At 41.6% G+C, this 14,366-nt stretch overlaps 1 protein-coding gene and 1 long non-coding RNA gene across 2 annotated transcripts; both read left to right on the top strand.

The window, feature by feature from the left end:
• The first annotated feature begins 1,254 nt into the window (after nucleotides 1–1,254).
• LOC124113917 (E3 ubiquitin-protein ligase RNF103-like) lies at nucleotides 1,255–8,726 on the top strand. Its single transcript, XM_046474405.2, has 3 exons — nucleotides 1,255–1,788; nucleotides 2,941–3,190; nucleotides 5,385–8,726. Exons 1-3 carry the CDS (start codon nucleotides 1,560–1,562, stop codon nucleotides 6,934–6,936), a joined length of 2,031 nt encoding a protein of 676 aa, XP_046330361.1. The 5' UTR covers nucleotides 1,255–1,559; the 3' UTR covers nucleotides 6,937–8,726.
• A 604-nt stretch (nucleotides 8,727–9,330) lies between these two features.
• On the top strand, nucleotides 9,331–12,741 carry LOC125378261. The gene is made up of 2 exons (XR_007220173.1): nucleotides 9,331–9,874; nucleotides 9,924–12,741. It is a non-coding gene; the product is annotated as an uncharacterized LOC125378261 (long non-coding RNA).
• Nucleotides 12,742–14,366: the final 1,625 nt, after the last annotated feature.

Genomic DNA, 14,366 nt, shown 5'->3' with positions numbered 1-14,366 from the left:
GCCAAAGGAGACACCACATGTGGAACATGTGCTTCAGTGTGTTACAGGACCGAAGCCCTAGAAACTCTCAGGAGTCAAGCTGCCGCACTCGGCAATATTCCAGTTATATAACGTCTGCCTGTAAATAATCGAGTCGACCTGGACCAGACAATCCAATGATTGAGGTCATGAACATTGATCTTCGCAATTGGGATATGATGACATGCATCGATCAAGTCAGCGAGCCTGGACACCCGATCCCGTTAGCCACCTAAAATAAACCAATGTTTATACGCATGCACTGGGTAAAGGGAAGTAACTCGGCTCGTTTGCGTCGTCTGCAACGGATTTTGCAAACTGCGGATACATATTCCGCACCAGAAATGCATATTGGTAATTGGTATCGGTAATCCACGGAATTGGGATACGATGACATGTATCAAGGAAGTAAGCAAGACTGACCACCCGATCCCGTTAGTCGCCTCTTACGACAACCATAGTCGCCTTTTACGATTCCGGGTTAGAATAGGTCTTCAGCAACCCATGCTTGCCGTAAAAGGTGACTATGCTTGTCGTAAAAGGCAACTAACGGGATCGGGTGGTCAGGCTCGCTGACTTGGTTGATGCATGTCATCGATCCCAATTGCGTGGATTACCGATGCTCATGATATTAATCACTGGATTGTCTGGTCCAGACTCGATTATTTACAGACCGCCGTCATATAGCTGTAATATTGCTGAGTGCGGCGTTCAACAACAAACCAACTAACCAAACCAAAGCCTTTTACGAATAATAAAAAATAAATTCACAAAACGAGTTGAAAAGAGCACAGCAGCAAGGGGCTTCTAAAATATAAATTAGTAACGAGAAATATATTTTCTAAAAAATTAGAAAGGTGTGTTGACCGATCTCGCACACTCTGAAACATTCACAATTAAAATAAATATGTGCGTTCACAAAAAAAGATTGTTTTCTTTTTTTGTCTAGATCGGCGAATAGAACCGTTAATTCATTAGGTACTCATATCGCAAACGAAATAGGAATTTATCCAAGTTTTGAAGAGTTATTTCCCTTTGACCATAAAAGGCCCCCAACCCGGAACGGGCTATCGCTGTGTGGAGCTTGATAAATACACAAACGTTATGGTCATCACTACGTTTGAATTTTAATAGCGTAGCGTATTAATTTCCGTAAATGTGTAAATATATTGTTTTTCAAACAGGGGTATATAAACAATATAGTCGGTGTATATGGTATAGCACCTGTGTCACGTGATTGCATTATTTACATCCGCCATCTTGGGTAGGGTCAGGGGTCGACAGCTTCTGGGGCGAAGCGGGTGGAGAAACACGAATAAGACGGCAAAAAGTCTCAAGAGAACTTTAACAACCGTTCAATAAGACAGCAGAACAGACCAGGAACCCCAAATGCTACTTTTACAATGATGTAAACGCCGACAAGCATGATATTCAAGCCTATATCGCTGTGGTTGACGTGTCACTGATCTGTCAAAGTTGTCTGACGTAACAAAATTTAGTTTTGTCGAGAGCAAGTGGAAGAGCCACACCAAAACGGCGAGATGTGGCTGAAACTTTGTCTCCTGTTAATCTACATCGTCGTGCTGTTCATCTTGGCTCGCATGTTGGAAGCAATCAGCTGGTATGAGACCGGATCACTATCAAAGCGGTTGTTGGACCCCATGACTTTGTCAGTGATGAAGCTAAAGGCGTTGTTGGAACAGCGCGGTGTCGGCTTTGAAGGGGTTGTTCTTGAGAAATCCGACCTCACGGAGCTCGTTGAGGGGTCAGGTATGTGTTGCAGCGTCTGTGTTTGCCAGTGAGCACCTATATATATCATGTCGGATCTGTTTGCAAAAAAATATGATTTTCTAAGTTGTTTGTATATTTATTTACTCTATGCTTTGTTTGTATGTCGTTTACATCACACTCAGCAATATTCCAGCTATATGACTACGGTCTGTAAATAATCTGGACCAGACAATTCAGTGATTGACATCATGAGCATCAATCCACGCAACTGGGATACAACGACATGCATCAACCAAGTCAGTGAGCCTGACCACCCGATTCCGTTAGTCGCCTCTTACGACAAGCATAGTCACCTTTTAGGGCAAGCATGGGTTTCTGAAGACCTATTCTACCTCGGATCTTCACGGGCTTGCAGTGTGTAAATAATCAAGTCAGGATCAGAAAATTAATGATCAGTCTTATGGACCATATCCATGAGATTGTAGATGAAGTACCAACAACCCAGTCACTGAGCCTGGCCAATGGATCCTGTTAGCCGCCTCTTACGACAAGCATAGTCGCCTTTCACGGCAAGCATGGGTTGCTGAAGACCAATTCCCCTATGCAGTGTTATCACTGTGACTGTCATAGGCCTGCTGACTGGCAACTACATATCGCCGGGGACTAATTAATATGCCAACACCCTCTTTGCCCGCTTGTTTAGAATGGTAAAATATTTACCCGAAATGATAAGTAAACTGACCCTTGTTCTGAAATATATAATGGATAAAATTAGGGCTGGGACGGCTAACTGAGGTTGGTGGGTACTGAGCATGACACAGGGCCCCACAGGACTACCCGGGCCCGTGGTTAGTCAAGTTATATTGTTAAATGAGAAAAATTCCCTGCTATGACTCCATGGTTACCTACGAGTCGATATACATACATATCTTTCTGACTTTTGATTTTTATATGTTTGAGTAGAGATTAAACTTCAGTCAAGTGTATGCATGACCAGATCGTGTTATTGATGTACCTAAATATTTTTTGTCAGGGGTCCGGTAAAATAGTTACTAATCGGGAAAAAGGTTGACATTCCCTCACTCACTTGACAGTAGACCAACAATAATAAACTTTTTAATAAAACAGTCATGATTTTCATGACTGCTGTGGCATAACCATGGTTCCTGACCAATTTTAATTAACTTTCAGGTCCAGTAACAGACGAGGAGGTGGTGAGCGCTGCTCGTGAGGAGGACTCGTCCTCTGTCACCAACTTCACATCTGGAGCTCATTTCTTCGAGCAGGTGGAGGATGCCAAGGACAGTGTTTGGTTGATCCAGGTTCACAATCAGCATGGAACGCCAGTCCTGCTCGGAGATTCACGCTGGAAGAGCATCAGAAAAAAGGTGTCGCGATTCGGAGTCCGCGCTGGAATACTTGACTGCTCACTTGACATAAGGTATCCAACTTATTGTCATCTCTCACTGATAAGATAAAAACAGATGGCCCAGTGTAAAACAATGCAATTTGCTGTGCAGAGTTGCATCCGTTGGGCCAGAAACCTGTAATCTTGGGTATGAACCCTGGTTTGTTCCGATCATGTTTCTAAATATGTCAGTTCCCTTACCCCCTCTCATGGACTTCACTAGAGTGATAAATGGCCAAGACTTGGATCACTTTGGCCCCACACATCAAGCTGATAATCCCTGATATAACTGAAACACTGTTGAAAGTGTCATTAACACAAGACTCTCTCGCTCATCTCTCACTAACCATGCTAGCATCCTGGGGAGCTTCTCTGATACATCTTCAAGGATTAACTGATATATACTGTTCCTGTGATTGAGTTGGGTTTGACACCACTTTTAACAGTATTCTAGTTATGTCATGTTATGTGGGAGGAATGGATGCAGGTCTTGGACATTTCTCACTTTGGTGAAACCCACAAGCATGGCTATGGTGCTGACAAACCTAGAAACATACTGGCAGCATATGGCACCAATGCTATACTGTCAGGCCAGGCTTGTGAACATGGTGAAAATGCCTAGGGTTAAAACTAAACATGAAAGTCAGGGGCTTCTTGTCATAACCCCAATATCAAGAGTATAAGAATCAGGGCATCCCTTGATTCAAGTACTCCAGCAGCATGCCTCAAGGCATCCCTTGTTTCAAGTACTATAGCAGCTGGCCTCAAGGCATCCCTTGATTCAAGTACTATAGCAGCCGGCCTCAAGGCATCCCTTGATTCAAGTACTATAGCAGCATGCCTCAAGGCATCCCTTGATTCAAGTACTATAGCAGCCGGCCTCAAGGCATCCCTTGATTCAAGTACTATAGCAGCCGGCCTCAAGGTATCCCTTGATTCAAGTACTATAGCAGCCGGCCTCAAGGCATCCCTTGATTCAAGTACTTTAGCTGTCCCTTGATTCAAGTACTATAGCAGCCGGCCTCAAGGCATCCCTTGATTCAAGTACTATAGCAGCCGGCCTCAAGGTATCCCTTGATTCAAGTACTATAGCAGCTGGCCTCAAGGCATCCCTTGATTCAAGTACTATAGCAGCCGGCCTCAAGGCATCCCTTGATTCAAGTACTATAGCAGCCGGCCTCAAGGCATCCCTTGATTCAAGTACTATAGCAGCCGGCCTCAAGGCATCCCTTGATTCAAGTACTATAGCAGCTGGCCTCAAGGCATCCCTTGATTCAAGTACTATAGCAGCCGGCCTCAAGGCATCCCTTGATTCAAGTACTTTAGCTGTCCCTTGATTCAAGTACTATAGTAGCCGGCCTCAAGGCATCCCTTGATTCAAGTACTATAGCAGCCGGCCTCAAGGTATCCCTTGATTCAAGTACTATAGCAGCCGGCCTCAAGGTATCCCTTGATTCAAGTACTATAGCAGCCGGCCTCAAGGCATCCCTTGATTCAAGTACTATAGCAGCCGGCCTCAAGGTATCCCTTGATTCAAGTACTATAGCAGCCGGCCTCAAGGCATCCCTTGATTCAAGTACTATGGGAGCCGGCCTCAAGGTATCCCTTGATTCAAGTACTATAGCAGCCGGCCTCAAGGTATCCCTTGATTCAAGTACTATAGCAGCCGGCCTCAAGGCATCCCTTGATTCAAGTACTATAGCAGCCGGCCTCAAGGCATCCCTTGATTCAAGTACTATAGCAGCCGGCCTCAAGGCATCCCTTGATTCAAGTACTTCAGCTGTCCCTCGATTCAAGTACTATAGCAGCCGGCCTCAAGGACCCCAGCACCCAGTTTTATTGTGAACAGTGTTGTTCAACCGTATCAATGTTTTCCTGCTGTCAACCATGGCAATGCAAATTTACCTGAAAAATTGCTAGCCAAAACCACTCGGGGAGCATCAAACACTGCATTGAGAATAAACCATGAGGGTTCGCATCAAACACTGCAAGGGGAATAAAACACGGGGGCGCATTAAACAACTTACTAGACACTTCCCTCTAAAAAACAATGTCATCTAATACATGACGACATCAAGTTACAAGCGCATATTCGAATCTCCAGAAATGACACCGTGATAGAACAATGTTTTATCCTGAAATAAACCACACCTCGTTCTTCATTGTTCTTTGCGATTGATCGAGTAGCTATCTGATACATATATTGTTGTATGCTCTCATGTTGTAGATACTGTCAAAGCAAAGGTTGGCACACCCCACGACTACTGCTGGCACTCCCAGGAGAGTTTGAGGCCAAGTCCAATGTCCACATTCACACCTACGGAGGGCCCACAAAGACAAACCTCCTGTATAATTGGATCCGGGAAAAGTTGGACGGCAAAGTTGAAAAAATTACTCACACCAAACAATTTGCTGAGGAATGGTACCAATTTAAAGATCCATTATTGAATCCCGAAATTCGGACAGTCTATTTTACAAATCAGAAAAACATACCAATGTTTTATTCCGCACTCAGTGTGAAGTTTCCGGGCAGGGTAAAGTTTGGTATGGTTGACACCGGATCATCAGGTGGGAAAGAGGTCATGAAATACATGGTCATGAGAAATAGAACAAAAGCTGCTATACCATCCTATATGATCATTACAGCCGAAAAAAATGTTCTGTATGGCACCAAGAATGGCGAAAATCTTTCGTTCCCAGCCATGGAAAATTATTTCAAGACATTATACCCTTGCTTAAATGACATATTCATTGTTAGTTTCATTATGACCAATGTATTGTCGATTTTCGAATTATGTCTCGTGCAAGGAACGATATATAAACGCTTGAAAAGGTTTTTGTGGTATTTCGTTAAGTGTAACGTTATTCTCATTATGTTGTGGCTACCCATTGTAGGAATATTTCAGTTGCCCCATCTCGATAAGGTTCCTCTGTGGTTGTTGAAATGTCTGCGGATGTTTTCCACCACCAACATGGCTGCCCATATGAGAAAAGATCTGTCGTTTTACACTTTCCATTCAACTGTGCTCACATCTGTGTTTATTGCCTACACGATTTTGGTTGGATTTATCGAGTATAAACGGAAGGGTGGAGAAGATGAAGCTGAACAAGAGGATGAAAATTTCTGGAATTTTGCTGAAATGAGGACACTGGAACATCTCATTCGTCCTGTGGATCCATTCAGTGGCCGTTTACAACCCTCAGAGCTTGGCATGAATTTTTTCGGGGGCCGTTTATTCAATCCAGTTCGGCCAGTTATCTCCCTTACATATATTCCTGATCTTCCAAGATGGCGCTGCAAGCTTCCTTCATCCATTGATGACACATGTAAAGTGTGCGATTGCTGCAAACCAATAGACTGCCCCGATAAAGAAATCGAGAAAGCAACCCAGAACGACAGTGTGGCTAAAAATTGTTCTGAAGGTACACTAGACAATTACACAGTCGCCCCGAACGTCTCTTCACCACCTAGTCTCGACAGTCTAACAAATCAACATCCTCCCCATCCAGAAAAGACACTAACCTGTTCGTGTAAATTAAGCGGTCCTGACAAGTCTCTGATCGATCCGTACTATCCTGAAGGCTTCCTCCCAGCGACCCAGTGCGTGATCTGCCTGGACGACTACAGGTTCGGTGTGATGCTGTGTGGACTGCCTTGCCTCCACACCTTCCATGAAGACTGCATCGTCCGCTGGCTGAACAAGGGGCACCACTACTGCCCCATGTGTCGCTGGCCGGCCTATAAACTCAAGGCTGAAATGCACCTTCTCTCAGAGTGATCAAATTGTGTGGCTTTTGTTATGATTTCATTTAAAGGTTCATATTCAGGCTGACGAATTATTGCATATATATCAATGCATACATATGTGTAGTGGCAGTGTTTGGGGTGTTTTTTTTATATGTATTATACAAATATATGCGTATGGCAAATGCAGGTAAGTTTAAGTTGGATTAGGATATCAACTTGCCTCATATTCTATTGGAACTGTGTTGACTATCACATTTGCAATGATTCATTTGACATTAGCATTAATGACTGGCAATATTTTCTATAATGCAACTGAAATGATATGTAGAAAATAACAAATTGTTAGTGCTAAATATTCCTGTTGCAGAAATTCCATTACACATATCCCATGTTTGTCCTGTCTATATAGAGGGTGGTTGTGGGATGCAGACAACATGGACTAATACAAGAAACAGCAATATTCTTTACATAATGATCATGATAATAAATGTTTCTTTTGCCAACATACTTATTAATTATGCAGAGACGTGACCCAATAAATTGTCCCTTTTTTTCAAAACCAAGATCACCTTATCTCACATTATCATGACTTTTCTGGGTTTTATTGTAGGCATATTTCCATCAATTAGTAGTTCAGAATGTAGAATATACAAAACTTAAGAGCATTCATTTGATACCCATGGTATGAGACCTGAGATTGTTGATCTCAGAGCTACTCAATGCCTACCTATGGTAGTCAAGAGTCAAAATACATCTTTGTTGGGCCGCTTTATTTTCCATTCCAATTTTTATAGTCACATTTTCCTGTTCCATCAGTCTATAGATCACAGCACATTTTTATTTGAAGTATTGGAACAAAATCCAGAATTTAATGTTCACAAATACTGTTTTTTATGATTTTATGTTTTGGGTTTATCATCATTAACACTGCACCTTGTTAGCAAGTATCCTGCTTAGTGCTGCTTACTGTCGGTCAGGTCACCACTGGTGCTGCTTGCTCCAGTTGGACAGATGTTATTAATTGTTATTAATCCAACCCGGAGTCAAGCGATAAGTAGTGTGGTAAGACTGAAAAGGATTTAGAGATTCACCGATACACCAAAATGTAACACTGAAACCTCGCTAGTCTGGACCCTGTTAATCCAGAAACCACACATTGTGGAGATTGCTGCAGGAAATGCTTACAGTGGGATATTCCAGTGATTCCTTAATCTAGAAATTTGTTGATCAAGGCGATTTCAGTGTGAAGGCGACAGACCAGGGTAACGTTGTACAAAGTGATCTTGTCAAAGTTGTTAAATTATGGTTATAAATTATAATTTATAATTAATAAGGAGTCCAGAGACTTTCTTCATTTTCAGATACTGCAGTAATCTAGACTTGCCAAACATTATTGACTTGCATGGGCTGTATTGGATATATTTGTTTCAGGGTCTGTATGACAGACTACTCCCATACCTTAAATAGACTTACGACATCCGTAGCGCTAAAGTTGTTTTGTACAATGGCACCCAGATTAGCAGGGTTTCACTGTATTTAGACCCACCTATATCATAAAATCATGCACTAAGTTTATTTAGTACATTTATGCTTTGAATTTGTTGCAATATTCTTTCTCATCCGATGATCTACAAGCTAGCACTGACTGGCAGTCTGGATACATGATGTGTCAAGCCCAGTGTTCTTTCCTATCACGTCATGGACATGCATGGAAATTCGTTACCATGGTTACTTAAATGTGATCATGAGGATAAAGTAATATATGAGCCTTGTTTTCATTTTGTGAATTGCTACACAAAATAGATTTGTTGTGAAAAAGAATTGTGATTGTGATATATTTGTTTCATGACTTGGGTGTAACAGGTCTGACTAAATGCAACAATATGAGTTTAAAGGGCAAGTTCACACGGAAATGAACCTATTTTTCTTGTACTTTTTCCACATTAAAAGTGTTAACCTAGAAGTGTCAAAGACAAAAATATAAAAATATCACAATTAATTAACATATTTTTCACATTAAATCGATTTATATTTTTCACATTAACCAAGTGTTCTATTTCCACAACAAAAACACCATGGCTTATGCCCCTTGCAATATGACGTCATTGCTGCCAATTGATAAACATTATGACGTCATCATGCTTTGTTTAGAGCCGCCTCACGTGATGTAGGTACAGGTGTGTGATTCTAGCGTCTCAGATGCCAGCCAGCATAGTGTTATGCTGAGTCACCACTGCGCCGGAATGTGTCGTAGGCCATGTTGTTTTACCGCAAACTGGTACTTGATATCTTTTGCGTTGAGAATAGACAGGGACCCAGTTGAATTGGCACCTATTACGTCATAATCTAAGGGGGATAACTCAGGCCTGTTTAGCTCGAAAAACGAAGGCCTCATAACGGCATATCATTTTCACACTATTGTGAGCTTTCTACTTTCACTGTGAAAAAAATGAGTGTATATTTTCAAACACAGATACTAATTAATTCTAAAATTGCGTTTTGTTTAGAAAAAGATAAAAAGTGATTTTTGCATGTACACTTCCCCTTTAAACAGTTGACTAGGAACACAAATGGCCAGAGTTCAACGTGGATTCAAGATCAATTTGGTCATTTGTATCCTTGAACCTTTTTCAATCAGTAAATTATTACGCAGCTGAAAAAAATACATGTATTGGGATTAAGGATTTCTGTATTTTAAGGTAATCAAGTTTCATAACATTTAGTCAAATGAAACAATAGGCATGATAAGGAATCCTCAAGATTTGTCTGAGGATGCAAGACAATTCCGTAACAATTCACTTCTGTTACCAGGTGCTTTTGGCTTTCAAGATCCAAGTTTGAACTGCAAGATCTATAAAGAATGTCTGGAAACTACCGGTAATGTTTATGAGATCTTGAAGGAATATCCCTTACCCTCAAACCTCCATCGTTATGCAGCTGTAGGTCAGGTTCTTTGTGATGTAGGGCAGGTTCTTTGTGATGCAGCTGTTGGTTCTTTGTGATGCAGCTGTAGGTCAGGTTCTTTGTGATGCAGCTGTAGGTCAGGTTCTTTGTGATGCAGCTGTAGGTCAGGTTCTTTGTGATGCAGCTGTAGGTCAGGTTCTTTGTGATGCAGTGTAGTTCAGGTTCTTCCAAACTTACATGCACCTTCTCTTTCAGTGAATCAGTCATAGTGTAGATTGAGAAACACAAGCTGGTCTTAGTAGGAGGTGATCTCGGTCTTGTACCTGACTACACTGTTTTCTTCAATCTCAGATGTTGCAGTGTTTTTGAAAGGCAATGTGGTAGGAAACATATCATTACGCCAGATACATGTAGGTTGTTTATGATGTTTTATTTTATCATTATGGGGTCAATATGCTGAGAAAAGGGGGACAAGAGGGGGAGACTGCAGAAACCAATAAAAATTGTCATGGTTGATGAGTGGTTAGGTAGAATCCCCGAAATTAAAGATGTAATGAAAAAACTTTAAAAATAATCCAATTTTTAAACAGTAATGTTCAGTGAGTATTTTTAGTTATTTGTCATGTTGACCTTTCCAAACTGTAGGGTAGTTTCATCTGCAAAACAGGAAAAGAATGGTCTGACCTTTTGCCTAAGAATTGCATACTTTCATAGAAGTACATTTAAGTCTTATTTTTATTCATAATTACATTCTACACTTTGTAAATATACTATCACTAAACATTGCCACACCACCATGATCACAGAACTTGGTTGATGCATGTCATTGTATCCCTATTGCATGGAGAGATGCTCATGTTATCAATCACTGGATTGCCTGGTCCAGACTCGAGTATTTTCAGACCGCCACCTATAGCTGGAATACTGCTGAGTGAGGCGTTCAACAACAAACATACATCACAGAATATTTACCTCTTGTGTTCTTTGTTCTTTTTGCATTAACCAAAGACGACGATCTACCTTACTATGTTCTGTAGCAACTGACCCGATTGAGGTGTTTAAGTTTTGTTGGGAGAATAATACAGTGCCCTTTTGGTGTTTGCTTTCCATATCCATGTGCAAGAGAATATGCTCACTATTTGGTTTGCCAGCCATGAAGAGAGAAACCTTTCCGACAGTTGAGACCATGAGTGCTGATGGAAAAAAATTAGGGAACTTATAAAATAGTTGCAGAAGACAGTTCTGCTCTTTCAGATAGGGATGATTCGTATCAAGAAAACAAGACATTGTAATGTGTGCATATGCACACTCTTTGTGTGTTGGTGCAATGTAACAGTGTGCATATGGAATGCACCGTCTTCGTGTGTTGGTGCAATGAGCCATTGTGTATATGCACTGTCTTCATGTGTTGGTGCAGTGAGCCAGTGTGTATATGTACTGTCTTTGTGTGTTGGTGCAATGTAAGTGTGTATATGCACTGTCTTCATGTGTTGCTGCAGTGAGCCAGTGTGTATATGTACTGTCTTCATGTGTTGTGCAGTGAGCCAGTGTGTATATGCACTGTCTTCATGTGTTGCTGCAGTGAGCCAGTGTGTATATGCATTGTCTTCATGTGTTGTGCAGTGAGCCAGTGTGTATATGCACTGTCTTGTGTGTTGGTGCAGTGAGCCAGTGTGTATATGCACTGTCTTCATGTGTTGGTGCAGTGAGCCAGTGTGTATATGCACTGTCTACATGTGTTGGTGCAGTGAGCCAGTGTGTATATGCACTGTCTTCATGTGTTGGTGCAGTGAGCCAGTGTGTATATGCACTGTCTTCATGTGTTGGTGCAGTGAGCCATTGTGTATATGCATGGTCTTCATGTGTTGGTGCAGTGAGCCATTGTGTATATGCACTGTCTGCATGTGTTGGTGCAGTGAGCCAGTGTGTATATGCATGGTCTTCATGTGTTGGTGCAGTGAGCCATTGTGTATATGCACTGTCTGCATGTGTTGGTGCAGTGAGCCAGTGTGTATATGCATGGTCTTCATGTGTTGGTGCAGTGAGCCATTGTGTATATGCACTGTCTGCATGTGTTGGTGCAGTGAGCCAGTGCGTATATGCATTGTCTACATGTGTTGGTGCAGTGAGCCAGTGTGTATATGCACTGTCTTCATGTGTTGGTGCAGTGAGCCAGTGTGTATATGCACTGTCTTCATGTGTTGGTGCAGTGAGCCAGTGTGTATATGCATTGTCTTCATGTGTTTTGCAGTGAGCCAGTGTGTATATGCATGGTCTTCATGTGTTGTGCAGTGAGCCAGTGTGTATATGCATTGTCTGCATATGTTGGTGCAGTGAGCCAGTGTGTATATGCACTGTCTTCATGTGTTGGTGCAGTGAGCCAGTGTGTATATGCATGGTCTTCATGTGTTGTGCAGTGAGCCAGTGTGTATATGCATTGTCTGCATATGTTGGTGCAGTGAGCGAGTGTGTATATGCACTGTCTACATGTGTTGTGCAGTGAGCCAGTGTGTATATGCACTGTCTTCATGTGTTGGTGCAGTGAGCCAGTGTGTATATGCACTGTCTACATGTGTTGTGCAGTGAGCCAGTGTGTATATGCACTGTCTTCATGTGTTGGTGCAGTGAGCCAGTGTGTATATGCATTGTCTGCATATGTTGTGCAATGCAGGGCTTCATGTGTTCAGGTATGAGAATCTCCCACGGATCATCAAGGGTCGCCTTTGTGATACATGCCATTGCAGTATACGCATAAATCAAAAGGTCCATTTTCAGTGTTTTCTGAAAACATTCTCATTCCTGTGTGTTGTTGCAAGTTGATGGGGACAGTCCTCACTTGGAGTAGCTACTTAACAGATAGTGACATATTCTCTCACCGATCCTCTTCCTGATGTTGACCTACTTTGTTGATAATAAAGTCTGTGCAAATGTTGAACTGTTTTATCTGATGTTTATAACGATGCTGGACTCAATGCCACACAACCAAGGACTGATCGGGTTTCACAGTTGGTTGTCCTTTACAGATTAAAGAAACAAGTCAAGAAATTGAAAGACCATAATATATTTTTAATGTGGGATTTGAATTGAAGTCTTGAATCTGAATTCCCAAATATTAGAAACGTGTAAGTTCCTGTACACCCGGTCGTCTTTTAGTATTCATTATTGAATGTGAGTGAGTATGGTTTTACGCCACTTTTAGCAATATTCCAGCAATATCACGGCCGGGACACCAGAAATGGGCTTCACACATTGTACCCGTGTTGGGTATCGAACCCGGGTCTTTGGCGTGACGAGCGAACGCTTTAACCACTAGGCTACCCGACCGCCACTTATTGAATGTGAACAGTGACAGCTTGCCTGTACATTGTGAAGTGATTGATAGGTCAATAGTTCAACCTGGACAGTCAGAATGATAAATGATCTACTGTTGTATCAAATTTGACAATAAAGGATATATATATTCTTTTGCCATGTAATGTCAATAGACATGACTATAAGGCAGTTGAAACTGCTGTATCCAGTGGAAGTTTGTTCTGTTTAATTGAATTTTCTCTCTCACATTTTAATCCTTTTTTTTATACTGGCAAAGTTTGCAAGCAAAACAATATACATTGTTGCATGAATCCCATTTATTTTACAAGAATCTGTTCAAGAAACATAAACATGTGAAATCAATCAACAAAATGATGAACACCGGAATAGGTAACTAAATAAATGAATTTTCCTGGGTTCTTAACACATACGTTTGGAGATGTTCCAAGATGTGTCTACAACTGGTGTTACCTTCAGACAAATATGTATCTGAATATTGATTTAGATAAGTAATAAACTTTAGAAAATCAATTTTCTGTTACTTCATGTACCTGTTGAATGTGACAGCTGAGCAATGATTAATTGTAAAAGCCAACAAGGCACGGACCAGAAAGTTAAATTGAGCTACCGATTCATGTGGTCTCATTCCACACTGTGATCGTTGTGCTGAGTTGTATCAGGTGAGGTGAAATGGGGTTTAACATGGTGTTCTAGATTGTTGCTTGTTTATATGACGGCGGTCTATAAATAATTGAGTCTGGACCTGACAATCCAGTGATTGATATCATGAGCATCTATCCACGCAATTAGGATCGATGACATGCTTTAACCAAGTCAGCGAGTCTGACCATCCGATCCCGTTAGTTGCCTCTTATGACAAGCATAGTCGCCTTTTACGGCAAGCATGGGTTGCTGAAGACCTATTCTACCCCGGATCTTGACGGGTCTTCAAGATTACTGCACTTGTATATAGTGATGTGCATGCATGTGTGTGGCTGCTTGTACTCGTCCACAAGTTCAGAGGTAAGACAGGTTCCTGGTGCTAGGCCACTGAGATACCATGCCACAGTTAAACATAGATACCCCTCTCACACACAGTATAGTCGCATTAAGGGAATGAAACAAGGACTGACCTGATCATCAGTGTATACTATAACAGTAACGCTATTTTTCAGGGCATTATCATTTGCAGAAGCCTGAGGTCTTCCATTAACTGCCCGACAAAGGAGGTCAGTTGAAAAGAAC

Source organism: Haliotis rufescens, unplaced genomic scaffold (assembly GCF_023055435.1).
Source record: "Haliotis rufescens isolate VD_foot unplaced genomic scaffold, xgHalRufe1.0.p SCAF_12, whole genome shotgun sequence".
NCBI classification, from domain to species: Eukaryota; Metazoa; Mollusca; class Gastropoda; order Lepetellida; family Haliotidae; genus Haliotis; species Haliotis rufescens.
The sequence above is the reverse complement of the archived record's forward strand: the minus strand, read 5'-3'. Positions and strand labels throughout refer to the sequence as shown.